The following is a 21,095-nucleotide window of genomic DNA, read 5'->3' as shown; positions in this document are numbered from 1 at the left end:
TGCTTAACCCCTTCCCTCTTCCCATCCTCTCTCCGGACACAGCCTGCACTGTGGAGGGGGTCGCTGGAGAGGGGGTCCAAAGGAGGTTTAGGCGCACTGCCGGCAATGAAGAGGTTAACCGACGAGGAGCTTGTACTTGGAGTTCAGGAGGAGGAAGATCTCATTAAAAGCTCCAGTAATTGAAAGGCCGGATCCGAGTGGATGATTTCATTAGGAGAGTCTGACGTACCGTCCTTCCCACCCGAGACCCGGCGCCGGACACACCGTTCTCTCTACCCCCCCCCCCCCCCACCACCACCACCACCACCCCCCCGGCCGGGAAACCAAGTATCAGACACATAGCCGTCTCTTCCCCCATCTGAGCATTGGGCACACACCAGTCAAATAATACATGCAATAAGTATAAAAGTTTTTAATTGGTTTAAAAAAATGTGATTTTTAAAAAATCTTCCGGGAGCAGTTGGTGCTAGTGTGGGGTGAGACGTGACCCAGAGTCCCAGAGGTGAGCATGTTCCTCACAGTCCCCGCCTGGAGACTCACGGAGATGTGAAGATTCACGGGGGCAGAGCGTCACTGCCCGGTCAGACTTTGGGTGAACATCGCGTCCTCTGATTCCATGTTCCGCCATAGCTGTTCCTTCGCTTCCCTCCCCTTGTCCCCCACAATGCGGAGCAGCGCCCGGTTTTTCTCCGTCCGAGTGGGCTGTGCCCGGGCGAGATCGTACTGCTCGGCCGTGAGCGTTCCGCTGCTGAGCAGCCGGTCCAGCACGCAGTCCGCCGAGTGGAAACGCTGCACAATCTCGTAGTGGTAGAGGTCCACGGGGTGTGCTGAGAAGAGAGGGGAGAGTCGATGAACGAGGAGCCAGTGGAGTGAAGGGAGAGAGGTGAGGGAGGGGCGATGAGGGGGCAGAGGAGTAATGCTGCAAATTGGGAGGCGAGGGTGAGAAGTAGGGTTGGATGAGAGGGATGTAGGAGAGTGAGTGAGCTTAGGGAGGGGAAGGCTGAACGGGGAGGAGGAGCGCCAGCAACGCGACTGTGGTTATAAAGCACCGTGGACCTGCACCTGTGAGACTGCTCTCCCCTTCCCACCGCTCTAATCCCCTCCGCACTCTCTGTGAGACTGCTCTCCCCTTCCCACCGCTCTGATCCCCCCACTCTCTCTGTGAGACTGTTCTCCCCTTCCCACCGCTCTGATCCCCCCACCCTCTCTGTGAGACTGTTCTCCCCTTCCCACCGCTCTGGTCCCCTCCCCACTCTCTCTGTGAGACTGCTCTCCCCTTCCCACCGCTCTGATTCCCTCCGCACTCTCCGTGAGACTGCTCTCCCCTTCCCACCGCTCTGGTCCCCTCCCCACTCTCTCTGTGAGACTGCTCTCCGCTTCCCACCGCTCTGGTCCCCTCCGCACTCTCTCTCTCTCTCTGAGAGACTGCGCCTCCTCTCCCCCTTCCCACCGCTCTAATCCCCCCCCTTCTCTCTCAGACTGCTCCCCCTCCTCTCCCTTTCCCCACACTCTCCCTTGAAACTGCTCCGTCCTCCTTTCTCCCTCTCTACCCTCCCTCCCTTCCCCCACTCTCCCCGCCGCTCTTTCCCCGACTCTCTCAACCCCTCTCTCCGCCACCCTCATCCTCTTCCTCCACTGTCCAAATCCCTTCTCCCACCCCTCCATACTTACTCACCAGTACTGCCGCGGGGTCCGGTTCCTGTTGCCTGTCGCTCTGCCAAATACATAGGAAATGAGAGGCGTTAGTGTTAACCCAGCGGTGGGAGGCTACACACCGTGGTTTCTCTACCTGGGCTCCCCCAGTCACTCCCAACTCCCCAGGCCCAGTGTAACAGGCCCTACCACCACTCTGTTCTTCACCCACCACAGGTTATCCTAACGTCTGATGCACATAAATCATCTCTCTCTCTTTCTCTCTCACTCACACACACACACACGCGCGCGCACATTACACACTCATGCACACCACTCCTCTTCTTCTCAGTCTTGTTTTATGGCGGTTGGCACCCAGTTTAATGGTACATTACCGCCACCTTCTGCTCCGGAGTGTAATAGACTTACATTCTAAATCCCTTCACCCAATCACACACACACACACATACCCTTTATCCTCCCATCTTTGGCCATCCTAGTACCCTGTTCCTGCTTATCCATCATATCCTATTAAAAAAAACCCTGTACCCCTTAATAAAGCTAAAAATACCCTCTCGTGCTTTCTCACCCATGCCCAGCAACCCTTTTAATGTGAATTCCTGCACCCCCAGTTGCCTTAGATTAATTTTCATCTCTCTCTCTCTCTCTCTCTCTCTCTCTCTCTCTCTGTATCCCATACTTCCTACAACTTAAAACTACATGTTCTACTGACTCCTCTTCCTGACATTCCTCACACAATCCTGTATGGTGTTTCCCTATCATTTTCAATGTTTTGTTTAATGCACAGTGCCCCAGCATTAACCTAGTCCACACAATCTCCTCTCTTCTGAATCCACTACCTACTCTAGTACCTGCATTACTCTTTTGATATAAATGCCTCCCTTTCCCCTCCCTGTCCCATCTTTCTTGCCACATTTGGTTGATTTTTTTTCCCCAGATTACACACTTAACCTCTGCTTTACTAATACTAATGTGCATTTCTACATTTTCTTTCTTTAACGCCCTCTTTGCCAACTCATCCACTCTCTCATTCCCCTTCACCCGTACATGTGCTGGAATCCATAGAAATTTTACCTGACCTCCCTGATTTGCAATTCTTGTGACTGACTGAAGGACTTCATAAAGTACATCTTGCCGACTGTTTGAGTGAAAAGACCTTAAAACTCACTAGAACTGAGGATGAATCTGAGCATATCAACACTTTGACTTGTCTAGCTTTCTCCACCCATCTCCACAACGCAAACAACACTGCCAGCATCTCCACTGTATACACCCCTAACTTATTGGATGTTCTTCTGCGGATTCCAATTTCTTTTGCTGGTATAGCCACCCCCAACCCTGTCACTCCTGTTTCAGGTTCCTTAGCACCATCCGTATAAATCTAGCTACAACCGGATAAACTACTGACGAACTTATCCTTAGATCAAATTCTAATCCTTTAGCAAAATCATTCCCTACCCGACTAAAGTTATCCCAATGAAACCTCCCATTTTCCCCCCACTCCTGCAACACTCCCTTTGCAGGGTGAGAATCATTGTGCCCCTGCAAATTAGCCCAGTAGTTTGCCATCGCACGCCACTCATACACCCGCGACCTACGTACGCGTCCCAAGTGCACACGCACTGTGCGTGTACACGACTGCGCACACACAACGCCCATATAAACATCATCTCTCTGCCGCTCTCTCACCCCCTCCCCCCGCACGTTCTATCTCTCTGTCCTTCCCTCACTCTCCTCCGCGCGGTTTTTCTTTTCTTCCACACACTCAAAATCCCCCTCTCTTATATCCGCGACGCAATATCTCACATAGACAATTTCATACAACCGAGATTACAGTCTCAGTCTCTGACATACAAACATTCTCCTTTTCTCCCTCACGCACACAGACACAACTGGAACTGGCCTTTCGACCCACCATAGCTATGCTGACCATTGTGGAACAATGATTCGCGTTCCTCCATTCCCTGCCTGTTCACGTGACTTCCTCTATCGTATCTGCCCCCAACACGACCCCTGGCAACCCATTCCAGGAACCCGCCACTCTGTGTGTCCCACGCATCTCCTTAAAACTTTACCCCTCTGCCGTCTAGTACTGTATTTGAGATTTCTGTGCGGGAGTGGAGGAAAGACTCTGGCTCCGTCTCTGATCATCTTATAAACCTCATTCTCTGCTACTCCAGAAAAAAAAACAACCCACGGTTATCTGACCCTGCTTCTAACCAATTGTCCCTGTACTAGGCTGCATCCTGTTTAAACTCCTCTCTGCTTTTTCTAAAGCCTCTACATCCTTCCTGTGACTATAACTACAAACAATCCCCCAAGTGCAGCCGGGCCAAGTTTTATAAAGTTGCAACCTGGCTTCCTGATTCTTACCCACAAAGCCTGAATGATGAAGACAAGTGTGTCATAAGCCTTTTTACCACCCTATTTACTGTATTGCCATTTTTACACAACTGTGGACTTGGACCCCAAGATCCCTCTGCACATCAGCACTGTTAAGGACCCTGCCATGAACTGTGTCCTGTCCTTTGAACTCCCAAACTGCAACACCTCACACTTGCTGAAGTAAACTCCATCTGCCATTTCTCCGCCATATCTGCAAATAATCAGTCCCATTATATCCCTTGGCTCTCTTCTAACCCACCCACAAAACCACCAATTTTTGCATCTTCTGCAATCTCTCTCCACATACTCACACACAGAATCATTCCCTTACACACACACTATCTGTCCACAAGACATAGGAGCAGAATTAGGTCATTCAACCCAATGAATCATCAAAGGTTACGGGGAGAAGGCCGGGAACTGGCATTGAGGAGGAGATTAAAAAAAGGGATCAGCCATGACTGAATGGCAGAGCAGACTTGATGGGCCAGATGGACTAATTCTGCTCCTATGTCTAATGGTCTTATGGAATCTGCTCGGCCATTCCATCATGGTTAATTTATTATTCCTCTCAACCCTATTCGCCTGTCTTCCTGCCATAACCTTTGATGCCCCTTACTAATCAAGAACCTTTTGAAGGGTGCAGAGGAGATTTACAAGGATGTTGCCTGGAATGGGGAGCATGCCTTATGAGAATACACAGAAAGAGGAAACATACAGCACAATACAGGACCTTTGGCCCACAAAGCTGTGCCGAAAATGTCCCTACCTTAAAACTACCTAGGCTTTACCCATAGCCCTCTATTTTTCTAAACTCCATGTAGCCATCCAGGAGTCTCTTAAAAGACCCCATCATTTCCGCCTCCACCACCACCGCCGGCAGCCCATTCCATGCACTCACTACTCTCTGCATAAAAAAACTTACCCCTGACATCTCCTCTGTACCTATTTCCAAGCACCTTAAAACTATGCCCTCTCATGCTAGCCATTTCAGCCCTGGGAAAAAACCTCTGACTATCCACATGATCAATGCCTCTCATTATCTTGTACACCTCTATCAGGTCACCTCTCATCCTCTGTCGCTCCAAGGAGAAAAGGCTGAGTTCACTCAACCTATTCTCGTAAGGCATGCTCCCCAATCCGGGCAACATCCTTGTAAATCTCCTCTGCACCCTTTCTATGGTTTCCACATCCTTCCTATAGTGAAGCGACCAAAATTGAGCACAGTACTCCAAGTGGTGTCTGACCAGGGTCCTATATAGCTGCATCATTACCTCTCGGCTTCTAAACTCAGTCCGACGATTGATGAAGGCCAATGCACCATATTTCTCCATAACCACGGAGTCAACCTGCGTAGCAGCTATGAGTGTCCTATGGACTCAGATCCCAAGATCCCTCTGATCCTCCACACTGCCAAGAGTCTTACTATTAATGCTGTATTCTGCCATCATATTTGACCTACCAAAATGAACCACCTCACACTTATCTGGGTTGAACTCCATCTGCCACTTCTCAGCCCAGTTTTGCATCCTATCATTGTCCCGTTGTTGTCACAGTCCGGTCCGTTGACTCCTCATTTTCTTTTAATTACCTTGTCCCCATGTTCTACTGGGCTCCTTGATTAAGGCACCTGATTCTCATCTGAACTGGCAGCATAAAAACTCCATCTTACATCTACTTCATTTGTAAGGCCAGTGATGTTGTGGGGATGGAACTGGACTCTCTCACGGTGGTGTCTGAAAAGAGGATGCTGTCCAAGTTGCATGCCATCTTGGTCAATGTCTCCCATCCACTACATAATGTACTGGGTGGGCACAGGAGTACATTCAGCCAGAGACTCATTCCACCGAGATGCAGCACTGAGCGTCATAGGAAGTCATTCCTGCCTGTGGCCATCAAACTTTACAACTCCTCCCTTGGAGGGTCAGACATCCTGAGCCAATAGGCTGGTTGTGGACTTATTTCATAATTTACTGGCATAATTTACATATTACTATTTAACTATTTATGGTTCTATTACTATTTATTATTTATGGAGCAACTGTAATGAAAACCAAGTTCCCCCGGGATTAATAAAGTATGACTATGACTATGACTATGACTACTCAGGGCTGGACCGTCACCTCAGTCAGTGCAGCAATGCACGTTCCGGGCCGCCGAGAATGGTGGATGCTAAGTTGCTTCGGTGCCTGGGGTTGCTTCGGGAATTCCGTCTCTTCATGTCCAGCTAAGTGATTGCCGGCTGTTTGCCACTTCACGTGCTACTCCGAGTCAAGATACGACTTGCCTGCTGTTTGTCTGCGCTATTCTGTGTCGAGATAAGGATTGCCAGCCATTTACCTTTCCAGTTAATGCTCCATGGCAGAGGAGTGTTGCCTGCTGTCTGTCTCCAGTTAGAAGACCAGCTCCACCAATGCCCGGGGTCAAGAAGAGTTTGGCCTGCCTACTACTCCTCTGTCCACCCGCGCTGTTTGCCTGTGTTTACGCCGTCTCTTGACTGCTCAGTGTTCTATATTCTAAGTTCCATTCCTGCGCCAGTTGCCTGTGTTAATTTCCCCCCGTGTTAATAGGAGCAGGGCATTCCGCTCTCTGATCTTTCCCAGCCACACTCATCCCCTGGTCCACATCCCTGCTCCATCTAAGTCTCGCCACTAAATGCCAGGGTCTTGCTGTAGTGACCCAGGTTCGATTCCCGGACCAGCCTTGCTCACTCCCTGGCGCCCTCGGCCTAATCCTCACTCCCTGGACTTCCTTGCAACTATCAATAAACACACTTCTGTTAAGGCTATTTATGTGTCGGTGTCCTGCACTTGGGTTCGCTTCCCACGCCGGTGTAACAGTTGTAACCTCTGCCAGCCCTCTACACTATCCATAACACCCCCAACCTTTGTGTCATCAGCAAATTTACTAACCCATCCCTCCACTTCCTCATCCAGGTCATTTATAAAAATCACAAAGATTAGGGGTCCCAGACAGATCCCTGAGGCACACCACTGGTCACCAACCTCAATGCAGGATATGACCCATCTACAACCACTCTTTGCCTTCTGTGGGCAAGCCAGTTCTGTCCCCTTAGATCCCATGTCTCCTTACTTTCTCAATAAGCATTGCATGGGGTACCTTATCAAATGCCTTGCTAAAATCCATATACACTACATCTACGGCTCCACCTTCGTCAATGTGCTTAGTCACATCCTCAAAAAATTCATTCAGGCTCATAAGACACGACCTGCCTTTGACAAAGCCATGCTGACTATTCCTAATCATATTATGCCTCTCCAAATATTCACAAATCCTGCCTCTCAGGAACTTCTCCAGCAACTTACCAACCACTGAAGTAAGACTCTCTGGCCTATAATTTCCTGGGCTATCCCTAGTCCCTTTCTTGAATAAGGGAACAACATCCGTAACCTTCTAATCCTCCGGAACCTCTCCCGTCCTCATTGATGATGCAAAGATCATTGCCAAAGGCTCAGCAATCTCCTCCCTCACTTCCCACAGTAGCCTGGGGTACATCCCGTCTGGTCCCAGTGACTTATCCAACTTGATGCTTTCCAAAAGCTCCATCTCATCCTCTTTCTTAATATCTACATTCTCAAGCTTTTCAGTCCACTGTAGCTCATCCCTACAATCGCCAAGATCCTTTTCCATAGTGAATACTGAAGCAAAGTATTCATTAAGTACCTCTGCTATCTCCTCCAGTTCCATGCACACTTTTCCATTGTCACACTTGATTGGTCCTATTCTCTCACGTCTTATCCTCTTGCTCTTCACGTACTTGTAGAATGCCTTGGGGTTTTCCTTAATCCTGTCCGCCAAGGCCTTCTCATGACCCCTTCTGGCTCTCCTAATTTCATTCTTAAGCTCCATCCTGCTAGCCTTATAATCTTCTAGATTCATATCATTACCCAGTTTTTTGAACCTTTCGTAAGCTCTTCTTTTCTTCTTGACTAGATTTACAACAGCCTTTGTACACCACAGATCTTGTACTCTACCATCCTTTCCATGTCTCATTGGAACATACCTACTCAGAACCCCACGCAAATATCCCCTGAACATTTGCCACATTTCTTCCGTACATTTCCCTGAGAAGCAACACACATCAAAGTTGCCAGTGAACGCAGTAGGCCAGGCAGCATCTCTAGGAAGCAGTACAGTCAATGTTTCGGGCCAAGACCCTTCGTCAGGACTACAGAAACGTCGACTGTACCTCTTCCTAGAGATGCTGCCTGGCCTGCTGTGTTCACCAGCAACTTTGATGTGTGTTGCTTGAATTTCCAGCATCTGCAGAATTCCTCGTGTTTGTGTTTCCCTGAGAACATTTGTTTCCAATTTATGCTTCCAAGTTCCTGCCTGATAGCCTCATATTTCCCCTTATTCCACTTAAACATTTCCCTAACTTGTCTGTTCCTATCCCTCTCCAGTGCTGTGGTAAGGGAGATAGAATTGTGATCACTATCTCCAAAATGCTCTCCCACTGACAGACCTGACACCTGACCAGGTTCATTTCCCAATACCAGATCAAGTACAGCCTCTCCTCTTGTGGGCTTATCTACATATTGTGTCAAGAAACCTTCCTGAACACACCTAACAAACTCTACCCCATCTAAACCCCTCACTCTCGGGAGATGCCAATCAATATTTGGGAAATTAAAATCTCCCACCACAACAACCCTGTTATTATTACTCCTTTCCAGGATCTGTCTCCCTATCTTCTCCTCGATGTCCCTGTTACTGTTGGGTGGTCTATAAAAAACACCCAGTAGAGTTATTGCTCCTTCCTGTATCTGACTTCCACCCGCACTGACTCAGTAAACAACCTCTCCATGACTTCTTCCTTTTCTGCAGCCGTGATACTATCTCTGATCAACAGTGCCACGTCCTCACCTCTTTTGCCTCCCTCCCTATCCTTTCTGAAACATCTAAAGCCTGGCACTTGAAGTAGCCATTTCTGCCCCTGCACCATCCAAGTCTCTGTAGTGGCCACAACTTCATAGCTCCAGGTGCTGATCCACGCTCTAAGCTCATCCGCTTTATTCATAATACTCCTCGCATTAAAATAGACACATCTCAAACCATCGGACTGAGTGCGACCCTTCTCTATCACCTGCCTATCCTCCCTTTTGCACTATCTCCAAACTTTCTCTATTTGTGAGTCATACTCCCTTTCCTCCATCACTTCAGTTTGGTTCCCAGCTCCCCAGCAATTCTAGTTTAAACTCTCCCCAGTAGCCTTAGCAAACCTTCCTGCCAGGATATTAGTCCCCCTCGGATTCAAGTGCAAACCATCCTTTTTGTACAGGTCACACCTGCCCCAGAGGAGGTCCCAATGATCCAGAATAGGTTGAGTGAACTCAGCCTTTTCTCCTTGGAGTGACAGAGGATGAGAGGTGACCTGATAGAGGTGTACAAGATGATAAGAGGTATTGATTGTGTGGATAGTCAGAGGCTTTTTCCCAGGGCTCAAATGGCTAGCATGAGAGGGCACAGTTTTAAGGTGCTTGGAAGTAGGTACAGAGGAGATGTCAGGGGTAAATTTTTTACACAGACAGTGGTGAGTGCGTGGAATGGGCTGCTGGTGGCGGTGGTGGAAGCAGAAACGATAGGGTCTTTTAAGAGACTCCTGGATGGCTACATGGAGCTTAGAAAAATAGAGGGCTATGGGTAAAGCCTAGTTAGTTCTAAGGTAAGGACATGTTCGGCACAGCTTTGTGGGCTGAAGGGCTTGTATTGTGCTGTATGTTTTCTATGTTTCTACTTTATGTCTTAGCCTCCACAACCATCTGTGGCAATTTGCTGCCCTCTGACTAAAGAAATTCCTCCTCATCTCTGTTCTAAAGCGATATCTTTATATTCTGAGGCTCTGCTCTCACCACCCCACCCCACCCACACCATCGGAAACACATGCACTCTATTTAGGTCTTTCAATATTTGTTAGGTTTTACTGAGATCCCACCCTAATTTTTCTAAACTCCAGCGAGGACAGGCCCACAGCCATCATTGCTCCTCATACATTAACGCATACATTAATGTTTTCCTGGGATAATTTTCACAAAAAACATTTGGACCCTCTTCAATGCAGCATATCCTTTCTTAGAGAGCAGGCCAAAAATGCTCACAATGTTTCAAGTACAGTCTGACCACTGGCTGTCTCGCACAATCTTTCTCTCTTACACACAATCACTCACACTCACAATCTCTCAGAATCAGGTTTAATATCATTGTCACATGTGAAATTGATTGTCTTTGTGGCAGCAGCACATTGCAATACATAATAGAGAGAAAACAGAGAATTACGATAAGGGTGTATATATAATATTTAAATAAGTAGTCCAGAAATACAAATAAAAACATAGTGAGGTCATGTTCATGGTTTCAATGTCCATTCAGAATTTGCATGACAGAGGGGAAGAAGCTGTTCCTGAATCGTTCAGTGTGTTCCTTCAAGCTTCTGCACCTCCTTCCTGATGGTAGCAATGAGAACAAAGCATGACCTGGGTGATGGAGGTCCTTAATGGTGGACATCACCTTTTTCAGTCATTGTTTCTTGAAGATGTCCTGGATACTGCAGAGGCTAGTGCCCATGAAGAAGCCGACCAACTTTACAACTATCTGCAGGTTATTTCAATCCTGTGCAGTAGCACCCCTCCTCCCCCCCCCCCCCCGCCATACCTGATAATGATGCAGCCAGTTAGAATGCTCTCCATGGTATACCAGTAGAAATTTGCAGGAGTCTTTGGTGACATACCAAATCTTCTCAAAGTCCTCATGAAATAGAGCTGCTGTCGTGCCTTCATTGTAGCTGCATCAATATGTTGGATCCAGGTTAGATCCCCAGAGATACTGACACTATGGAACTTGAAATTGCTCACTCTTTCCACTTTCGACCTCTTGATGAGGACTGGTGTGTGTTCCCTTGTTTTACCCTTTCTGAAATCCCCATTCAGTTCTTTGGTCTTACTGACAGTGAGTGCAAGGTTGTTACAGCGGCTCCACTCAACTAGCTGTTATATCTTGCTCCTCTACACCCTGTCATCACCATCTGAAATTCTGCCAAAAATGGTTGTATCATCTGCAAATTTATAGATGGCATTTGAGCTGTGCCTCGCCAAACAGTCATGGACGTAGAGAGAGTAGAGCAGTGGGCTAAGCACACATCCCTGAGATGCGCCAGTGTTGCATGTCAGAGAGGTGGAGATGTTATTTCCAAACAGCACACACCACGGTCTTCTGGTTAAGAAGGCAAGAATCCAGTTGTAGAGGGAGGTATAGAAGGCCAAGGTTCTGGAGCTTTTCAGTAAGAACTGTAGGAGTAATTGTGTTAAATGCTGAGCTACAGTCAATAAACAGCATCCTGACATAGATATTTATATTGTCCAGGTGATGTATGGTCACGTGAAGAGCCAATGAGATCGTATCCTCCGTAGACCTATTGTTGCTATAGCAGATTGCAGTGGGCCTGGGTCCTTGCTGAGGCAGGAGTTAACCCTAACCATAACCAAGCTCTCAAAGCATTTCATCACCACAGATGTGAAGGCTAATGGGCAAGAGTCATTAAGGCAGCTCACCCTGCTATTCTTGGGCACTGGTGTAATTGTCGTCCTTTTGAAGCAGGTTGGAAGTTCTGACTGTGGCAATGAGAGATTGAAAATGTCTTTGAACACCCTTGCCAGTTGGTTGGACCAACCAGCTATAGCATCGGGGCCTGTTGGTTTTCACTCTCTTGAAAGATAGCCTGACATTGGCCTCCAAGACAGATCACAAGGTCACCAGGTCTTGCAGGGATCCTCATACCTGTAGTTTTATCCTCCCTTCCAACATGTACGTAAAAGGCATTGAGCTCATCTGGTAGTGACGCATTACTGCCAGTCATGATGTTAGGGTTTATAGGAAGCAATGCTGATTCCGCCTCCAACCTCATTCAGAATTGCTCCCTTGCTTTTGAGATGGCCCTCCACAAGTCATACCTGGTTTTCTTGTGCAGACCTGAGTCACTAGAATACCACAAATCTAGCCCTCGGCAGACTTCAGACATCCTGGTCCATCCATGCTTTTGATTTGGGTATGTTCAATATGTTCCTGTAGGCACACACCCTCTCTCTTACAGATACAAAACCTCTCTCCCACACACACAACCTCTCTCCCACACACACAACCGCTCTCCCACACACACACAACCTCTCTCCCACACACACCTCTCTCCCACACACACACCCCCTCTCTCCCACACACACACAACCTCTCTCCCACACACACAACCTCTCTCCCACACACACACCCCCTCTCTCCCACACACACACAACCTCTCTCCCACACACACACAACCTCTCTCCCACACACACAATCTCTTCCTCACAAACACAATCCCTCCCTCCCACACGCACAATCTCTCTCCCGCACGCACAATCTCTCTCTCCCATGCACACAATCTCTTTCTCACAAAGACAATCTCTCTCCTACATGCACACAATATCTCTCTGCCACTCACAATCTTTCTCACACACACCACTTTCTGTCACACTCTCATTCACACACTCACACAACATGCATTCTTTCTCCACACTCTCATGTGTATATCATCTTTGTCAGATGCACACCATTCCTTGCAAGCACACCACAAGGTTTGTGGTAAATCTTTCTAACCACTCATTGTTCATGCTTAATTCTGCCTGACTCGCACTTCCATGCACACATACCTGCTTGCAGACTCACAGCAATCAAACCCTCTCTGCCTGCTGTCTACACTTGCCACTGCTGTGACTATTTTGTGAACTCACTTTAAGATAACTTTGCACATTCATTCCATGACTGGCTTGCAGCGTAGTACCACCTTTGCCTTGTATACTCACTGGACAGGCTTTGCGCTATCACACTCACTGTGCAAAGTCACCCACCACCTTGGCAGCATTGCCACCTTGTTCTGCAATCTATGCGCTCTGAGCTGACTCTGCGCACCTTTGCACACCCACACAGGCTCATGTTGCACAGTGACTCTGCCTGTGCAGTTGCACACACATCTCACTTGCCTTGTACACTTGGCCTCATTTTGCACACCAACCCTTACCATGCACCCCACCATATACAGAAACACCCCTTATAATCCTCCCACATTTGCACGTCCTGTTTTTGCATACACACTCACTCTTACCTTTGTGTACACTATACCCTTGTTCACTAGTCTACACCTTGCATTCTCACCGTTACATGCTCAGTAATCTTGCACACTCAGCCTCACCTGTTACACTAACATGACCTTTCACACTTTGCCCACACAACATATACGTTGGACTCCACGCTGTCTGAAACCCTCCACAAGTGTGCACTTTGCACACCCATCCACGACGTGCCTGCCAGCCTCTGTAAACCTTCACACAAATACCTCGCACATTCGATCCAATCACAGATCAGACATGTCTCTGCAAGCCTTCGCACACTACTGTTGAACACTCTCCCTGTCTTGCACAACAATCGTTCTCTGAAAGCGTTCACACAAACACACACTTGGAATTTTCACCCCCACTTTTCACGGGTCGATTCCGTCACTTGCACACCAGCAGCCTCTCGCTGAAAGCCTTCACACACAGTTTGTACATTCGCCCTAAATTTGCATACCAGCCCTCTCTCTCTGCAAGTCTACACACGCACACACACACAGACACAGAGACACACACACACACACACACACACACCCGCCAACTGCACAGGCATCCCACACCTTGCACACCAGCCCCTCTTGCTGCAAACCTTCAAACACACTTTCCACGCTTCTCGCAACACGGATCTGCAAGCACTGCACACAAGGGTGCGCTGCTTTGCCGGGGCTGCCAAGAACAACTCACCGTCCGGGACGAAAAGCGAGCGGCGCAGCGAGTCGGCCACCTCCCGCTCCGGCAGCGCCTCCAGCACCTGCAGCGTCAACTCGGCCGCGTAATCATCCCGGTAGGTGCCGACCAGGAGGCGGCCGAGGTCCAGGGCATCGGCGCCTTCCAGCCGGCCCCGGGGGATGGCACTGAAGCCGGGCCGGTACTGCACCTCGGACAGGTCCTCCTTAAAGCGCCGCAGCTGCGACTTGCCCAGGTTCTCCAGCGCCTCGACAATGCACTGGCGCACTGTTCGGGGCATCGCCGCGTCCTGAGCACAGATGTAAAGGCAGGAGGAAGTCCCCTCGGTTCGGCCCGCCCAGGAAGTGCCGCACAGTCCCCAATCCTCCCATCCCTGACTCTGCACACTCCCCACTGCCCCCGGGAGTTTCCCACTTTCCCATCCGTCCCCCAAGAGTTTCACATTACCCCATTCCCGACTCCTCGCTCTCCTTTTCCTGGAAGTGTATGGTCATGCACTCTGTCAGAAGGTATAAAGTTCCTCCAGGATTCTGTGTGTGTTGCTCGGATTTCAGGCATCTGCAGATTTTGTCTTGTTTCTGGTTGGAGCACTGTGGGCTGTTTTGGGCCCCTCAGCTAAGAAAGTAAGTAGTGGCATTGGAAAGAGTCCGAGGAGATTCACAAGAACGATTCCGGGAATGAAAAGGTTAACGTTTGATAGCTCTGCGCCTGTACTCTCTGTAGTTTAGAAGGACGAGGGAGGTAGGTATCAATGAAACTTACCGAATATTGAAAGGCCTAGCTAGAGTGGGAGAGGACACAGCCTCCGAATAGAGGGACGTCCATTTAGAACGGCGATGAGGAGGAATTTCTTCAGCCAGAGGTGGTGAATCGGTTGAATTCATTGCCACAGGCACAGGCGGCCAAGTTATTGGGTATATTTAAAGCAAAGATCGATAAATTCTTGATTAGTCAGCACGTCAAAGGTTACAGGGAGAAGTTAGGAGAATATGCTTGAGAGAGATAGTAAATCAACCACGATGAAATGGTGGGACGACTAGATGGGCCGAAAGGTTTTATGATCTTAGGCTAGGAGGTGTGTGTCGGGTTGTGCGAATCGATTACAGCCGTTACTGCGTTCAATAACTCAGACGTCTGACTATAAATTCCTTATTTTATTGTCGAGAGGCATCACGTAGTAGAACGGGAATCTCCCGCGGACGTCGGGTGGGATTTAAGCCCCGAATCCGCTCTTGCTGGAACCCGGGACGTTCTCACTGCCGGGTCACGTTTCCGACGAAGTACGGGTCGGCCTCACTCATGGCGCTCCAGAGCTGCTCCTTAGCTTCGAGCCCCTGCCCGCGGATGAAGAGCAGCAGCTCCCGGTTCTTCTCCTGCCGCGGGGCCTTGACGCGGAGCCGGTCGTAGTGTTCAGCAGTGAGAACGCCTTTGCCCAGCAGCTCGTCCAACACCATGTCCGTGGAGTGAAACTGCTGCACAATCTGCGCGAAGTAGCGATCCACCGGGTGGGCACCTGCGGGGCGAGAGCCAGGGAAGAGAAGCGTGTCGCTGAGTCAGGGAGAGCAGGGCAGAAAAGGCGGGTGAAGGGAGAGTGAGAGAGGAGGGAGGAAGGGCGAGGGGTGAGTGAGTGAGTAAGGGAGAGAGAGAGGGTGGGAGTGTGGGAACTGGAGCGGAGAGAAGGAAGGCAGGAGTGTGTAGCACAGGGCAGAGTGAGGGAAAGGGGAGTGACAGTCGATGGGATGCTCTCTAAGATGAAGGAGGGAGGGAGTGGGATGAGGGAGTGACGTTTGATAGGGTTACCTGCAGGCCGAGAGGGGGATAGTGAGTGAGGGAGGGAGGAGAGTGAAAGAGAGGAGGGGAGAGAATGAAGGGATGGGGATTACTAGGGAGAGGGGGAATAAGTGGAAGAGGTGTGAAGGGGATGTTGGAGGGGAAGGAGGGAGAAGGGAGGAATGAAGGTCCTCGAGTGGGAGTCCCTGAAGGTTAATTTGCAGGTTGAGTCAGTGGTGAGGAAGGCAAGTACAATGTTAGCATTCATTTAGAGAGGACTAGAATATGAAAACAATGTTGCAACGATGAGGGTGTATAAAGCACTGGTGAGGCCTCACTTATCTAATAAAGGATGTGCGGATTTTGGAGAGCTTTCAAAGGAGGTTCCCGAAAATGATTGCGGGATTTATAAGGAGCGTTTGGTGGCTCTGGGCCTGGAGTTCGGAAGAATGCCGGGTGACATAAAGCTATCGAATGTTGAAAGGCTTCGACAGAAGCAGGGATCTGTGAGATGCAGGAGCAGGGGGAGAGCCTGCAGAGGTAGCTGAGACGTTTCCTATGGCGAGGGAGTAGAAGACTAGAGGACACAGCCTCAGAAATGGGGCGTCTGCTTAGAACGGGGATGAGGAGGAACTTCTTCAGCCAGAGCGTGGTGAATCCGTGGAGTTCGTTCCCTCAAGCAGCTGTGGAGGTCAGGTCAGGTGTACGTCAGCCGGACGTTGATGGAACCTTGAGTAGTCGGGGCATGAAAGGTTGCGGGGAGAAGGCAGGAGAATTGGGGCGGCCATGATGAAATGGTGGAGTAGACTCGATGGGCCAAATGGCTTTATTCTGTTACTATTTCTTATAGTCCTATGGAGAAAGGAGATAGCGAAGGAGAGGCAAGAGATAGAAGGGTGGCGGTGAGAGAGGGGAGGGAGGAGAAGTGAGCCAGGAGTAGGAAAGGGGCAGTAGATGGGAATGAATATCGGAGGGGATGAGATTGTTGGAGAGAACTGGACAAAATGGAATCCTCCTCCCTCCATCCCCTTCCCCTCCCCATCATTCCCTCCCCACACTTTCCCTCCTCTCCTTCTCCAACTCCCCTCCCCTTCTTCCCCTTCCCCTCCCCGTCTGTTGCCCCTTATTCCACCCATTACCCCCTCCCCTTCTCCCCTCCCAGATCTCTTCCCTTGTCTCCCCATACTCCTTGTCTCTGTCCTTCCCTTCACTGGCGCCTTCTTTCCACGCTCCCACCTGTGAACCCCGCCATACTCACCACCACTCCCGCAGGGTCCGGTTGCCGCGGCCCGTCCCCCTGTCGAAACAAAGGAAATTGGAGAGGTCGGCATGAACCCAGCGGCGGGAGGGGTTACAGACCCCGACCCTTGTACCTGGGCTCCGTCAGAGAAGGCGCCCCACTACCCCACATACCCCTGGTGAGTGAAGTGGATTTCACTGCCTCGGGCAGAAGTCGGTGAGATACAGGGACAGAGGGAGGGTCCGCAGAGGTCGGCTAAGATACTGAGACAAAGGGAGAGGCCGCAGAGGTCGGTGAGATACGGGGATGGACGGAGAGCCCGCAGAGGTCGAGTAATATACAGGGACAGAAAGAGAGCCCGCAGAGGTCGGCTAAGATACTGAGACAGAGGGAGAGGCCGCAGAGATACAGGGACAGAAGGAGAGCCCGCAGTGAGCCTGAGACAGAGGGAGAACCCGTGGAGATCGGTGAGATACGGGGACGGACGGAGAGCCCGCAGAGGTCAGTGAGCCTGAGACAGAGGGAGAACCCGTGGAGATCGGTGAGATACGAGGACGGACGGAGAGCCTGCAGAGGTCGGTGAGCCTGAGACAGAAGGAGAGCCCGCAGCAACCCCACAGGACGAGCAGAATGAGTCAGTCAGGTTTATTATCACTAACAGATGTTTTTTGACAGCACCCCAGTGCAAAACATAAGATTTTCTATGATTACAAAAAAGGTCAATAAATAAATAATGCAAAAGGGAATATTGAGGTCATGTTTGTGGACCGTCCAGAAATCTGACGCAAAGGGTGAGAGGGTTGCAGTCCTGTTTGAGCCCTCTGAAGGGGCGACTCCTCCACGGGTTTCGCTCGCACTTCACCCCGCGCTCCCTATATACGGGCGAGTCACCCCGTAAGGAAGGGGCCAGTCGCTCGGAGGATTTACTGCTGGGCTTGCCCCTGGGCCCGGCCAAGATGGCCATTCACCGGCCCAGAGACTGCCAGGCCCGTCTGCCTGCCCCTTTTCGAGAATACGTTCGTGCGCGGCTGTCTTTGGAGAGGGAGCGTGGGTACAGTATGGGATATCCGGGAGCGGTGGAATTGACTGTTTTATAGACAGTAACGATCATTTAATTTGAGTTTATTCACTGTCTTGTAAATACTTGATATTTGTATTTTGTGTATTGTTGTGTCAGTAAACTTTTGTAGTTTTGATAATTAAAAGATGTTCCTGACTCTTGTGTGGGCCTTCAGACTCCTGTAGCTCCTCCCTGATGGAGAAGAGGGCATGTGAACCTGCATTTGGAGTATTGGGTTCAGCTTAGGTCACTAGATGATAAGAAAGATGTCATTACACTAGAAAGAGTGCAAAAAATATTTACTGGGGTGTTATCTGGACTTGAGTGACGAGGAGAGGCTGTGTAGTTTTCGAACTTTATTCCCTACACTGTATGAGATTGAGGACTGGCCTGATAGGCTATATTGGAATTGGTTTATTATGCCCGTTGTACCGAAATGCATTGAAAAGCTCGCCTTGCCTACTGCTCATATGGTCAAATCATTACACAGTTCACTGAGGTAGAACAGAGCGCAAAAACAGCTACAGCGCAGGTACAGTTCAGGCAGACCATACGGTGCAAGGTCACTACGAGGTGAAAAGTCTATCTTATCCAACTATTCAATGGTCTTACGACACAAATCAAAATCAGCTTTATTATCACCGATATACGCCGTGAGATCTGTGGTTTAGTGGCAGTACATTGCAAGATCCCAAATTACTATAAATTACAATAAATAGGACTGACGAGGAGTAGCGAGGGCGTGTTCATGGGCTCATGGACCATTCAGAAATCTGACGACGGAGAGAGACAGTGCCCAGGATATGAATGACACACAGAACACACACACACACACACACACACACTCACAGAGTCTTGCTGAAAATACAAAAGCCCGGTCGGAGGCTAAGGTCGGCTGAAGAAGTGGGCTCCTGGAGGGAGGGGAGGGAGGGGACTGTGTGTGGGGTGGGGGGGGGGCGAGGAGGTTGTTGGAGAGGATCAGCCACCTGGAGTCAACCTTTTTCTCCCCCTCCTTCCCCTCTCTCCCCTCTCTTCCTCTTCTCACTCCTCCTCTTTCATTCCACTCCTTCCCTCTCCCTCCCTCCTCCCCTCTCTTTCCTTCCCCTACTCTGCCCGCCGGGAGACCCTTCCATACTCACCGGCACTCCCGCTGGATCCAGTCTTCGGGGCCTGTCCGCCTGCGAACAAGAGCGGTCAGCGTTAAGGAGGGGTTGCCGCTGTATCTGGCTCACTCGCAGAGGGCTTTCCCCTAATTCCCCACCCCGACTTCTTCACATCTCCCGCTGTTGCGGTGTAACCAGCTCTGGTGAAGACAGGACGCAAATCCTCTCACCTCTAGTGCGGGCGTGAGGCGTTGCCGAACCCCAGATTCTCCCTGGTCACAGACACTGCCGTCCAGTCACTGTTTTCACTCCCTGGATATTACGGACTGAAGCGCGAACAGGTGCACACAGCGCACTGCCCACTCACTTCCACACCCACACCGACACGCCCAGACTCAAATACACACTCGCTTCCAATCTTACACTTCCCCTCATATTTTTACACTCATTCCCATTCTCACTCCCATCCATTCACTCGCATTCTCTCTCACACTTTCACACGCACTACCACTCTCATTCTCAGTCTCACATTTGCACTCCCATTCTAACGCTTTCTCTCACAATCCCACTCTCTCGCTCGTCCACTTACACTCTCACTCGCTCTCTCTCCCACACCAACTCTCTTACACATTCAGACACTAACTTTAGCACTCCCACTGTTTCACACGATCAAAGGCTCTCAATTTCAGCCACATTTACACACACAATTACAGTCTCTCGCACGGCTCACGGGCGCCCTTGCCCTCAGCAAACTGAGCGCGCAGGACCCCTGAAACAAATCCACGCAGTCCCGGGCATACTCACCGGCCGGCAGATTGTGACGCAGCGAGTCGGCCACCTCCCGCTCCGGCAGCCCCTCCAGCACCTCCAGCGTCAACTCGGCCGCGTAATCATCCCGGTAGGTGCTGACCAGGAGGCGGCCGAGGTCCTGGGCATCGGCGTCCTCCAGCCGGCCCCGGGGGATGGCACTGAAGCCGGGCCGGTACTGCACCTCGGACAGGTCCTCCTTAAAGCGCCGCAGCTGCGACTTGCCCAGGTTCTCCAGCGCCTCGACAATGCACTGGCGCACTGTTCGGGGCATCTCTGCGGTCCTGATCCCAAGTAAAAAAGCAAGAGGGAAGGGCGGGAAGATAGTTCGAAGGAGGAGATGCCTCAACTCCGTCACACATTCCGCCCAGTGTGAAACTCTCGGGAGGAGGAGTGATGTAGGTTCAGGGATAGGGGGAATATGAAACTCCACCCAGGAGTATATGGGATTGGGGATGGGGGGAATGTGAAACTCCCGGAAAGAAGAGTGTGTGGGATTGGGGTTGTTGTCATGGGGGATTTCAGCTTCCCTAATACAAAGTATAAATTGGCACCTTCTTCGTGAAAGGGGTTAAGATGAGGTAGAATTTGTTAAGTGTATCCTAGAAGGTTTCTTAAATCACTATGCGGACGATCCAACGGGAGGAGAGGTCATATTGGACCTAATGCTGGGTAACGAGCCTGACCAGGCGACCGACCTTTCAGTGGGTGAGCAGTTAAGGAGAAGTGACCAGAACTCCTTAACATTCAGGATAGTTGTCGATAAGGTTAGATATGGTCCTGGCGGAAGAGTTTCAAATTGGAATAGGGCAAATTACGAGAGCATTTGGCAGAAACTAAGAAGAGTTCATTGGGAAAACTTCTCCTCTGGCAAGCCCATGTCAGACATGTAAGGGTGTTTAAAGATCAATTGCACAGATTACGGGAAAGTTACAGTGTGTTCCCATCAGAAGGAAGGACGGGAATGGAAAGGTAAGAGAACCTTGGATGTCCAGAGAGGCGATGGATTTAGTCAGAAGAAAAAGAACAAGTATGTAAAGCTTTGAAAGTCAGAGTCTAACAAAGCACAGGACAAGAGTGCAGAAGAGGTACCAGGGCGCTATTTGTTTAGAGGATATGTGCTATCATAAACGTGGGCTGTTTTCTCTGGAGATTCGGAGGCTGAGGGGAGATCTGATTCAGGTTTACAAGATTATGAGAGGCAGAGATAGAGTGGATGGGGAATATCTGTTTCT

General features: G+C 49.9%; 2 protein-coding genes across 2 annotated transcripts; both read right to left on the bottom strand.

Annotated features, from left to right (window-relative positions):
• Positions 1-397: 397 nt before the first annotated feature.
• On the bottom strand, positions 398-14,202 carry LOC140204990 (apoptosis-associated speck-like protein containing a CARD). The gene is made up of 3 exons (XM_072272035.1): positions 13,878-14,202; positions 1,676-1,714; positions 398-827 (listed from the first exon to the last, which is right to left on the bottom strand). Exons 1-3 carry the CDS (start codon positions 14,158-14,160, stop codon positions 571-573), a joined length of 579 nt encoding a protein of 192 aa, XP_072128136.1. The 5' UTR covers positions 14,161-14,202; the 3' UTR covers positions 398-570.
• A 567-nt stretch (positions 14,203-14,769) lies between these two features.
• LOC140205469 (apoptosis-associated speck-like protein containing a CARD) lies at positions 14,770-20,150 on the bottom strand. The gene is made up of 4 exons (XM_072273077.1): positions 19,858-20,150; positions 19,090-19,128; positions 16,915-16,947; positions 14,770-15,393 (listed from the first exon to the last, which is right to left on the bottom strand). The coding sequence occupies exons 1-4, from the start codon at positions 20,132-20,134 to the stop codon at positions 15,134-15,136; spliced, it is 609 nt and encodes a 202-aa protein (XP_072129178.1). The 5' UTR covers positions 20,135-20,150; the 3' UTR covers positions 14,770-15,133.
• Between the last annotated feature and the right edge of the window lie 945 nt (positions 20,151-21,095).

The sequence above is a fragment of the Mobula birostris genome, chromosome 11, assembly GCF_030028105.1.
Source record: "Mobula birostris isolate sMobBir1 chromosome 11, sMobBir1.hap1, whole genome shotgun sequence".
Lineage (NCBI taxonomy): Eukaryota > Metazoa > Chordata > Chondrichthyes > Myliobatiformes > Myliobatidae > Mobula > Mobula birostris.
This window is presented reverse-complemented; position numbering and strand designations above follow the sequence as displayed.

Excerpts from the sequence above, each read along its gene's own strand:
- LOC140204990 (XM_072272035.1), bottom strand. The coding sequence starts at position 14,160 with ATGCCCCGAACAGTGCGCCAGTGCATTGTCGAGGCGCTGGAGAACCTG. Across the intron at positions 1,715-13,877 it reads CTCGCTTTTCGTCCCGGACG|AGCGACAGGCAACAGGAACC; the intron begins GTGAGTTGTTCT and ends TGTATTTGGCAG. Across the intron at positions 828-1,675 it reads CGGACCCCGCGGCAGTACTG|CACACCCCGTGGACCTCTAC; the intron begins GTGAGTAAGTAT and ends CTCTCTTCTCAG.
- LOC140205469 (XM_072273077.1), bottom strand. The coding sequence starts at position 20,134 with ATGCCCCGAACAGTGCGCCAGTGCATTGTCGAGGCGCTGGAGAACCTG. Across the intron at positions 19,129-19,857 it reads GCGTCACAATCTGCCGGCCG|GCGGACAGGCCCCGAAGACT; the intron begins GTGAGTATGCCC and ends TCTTGTTCGCAG. Across the intron at positions 16,948-19,089 it reads TGGATCCAGCGGGAGTGCCG|GGGGACGGGCCGCGGCAACC; the intron begins GTGAGTATGGAA and ends TTGTTTCGACAG.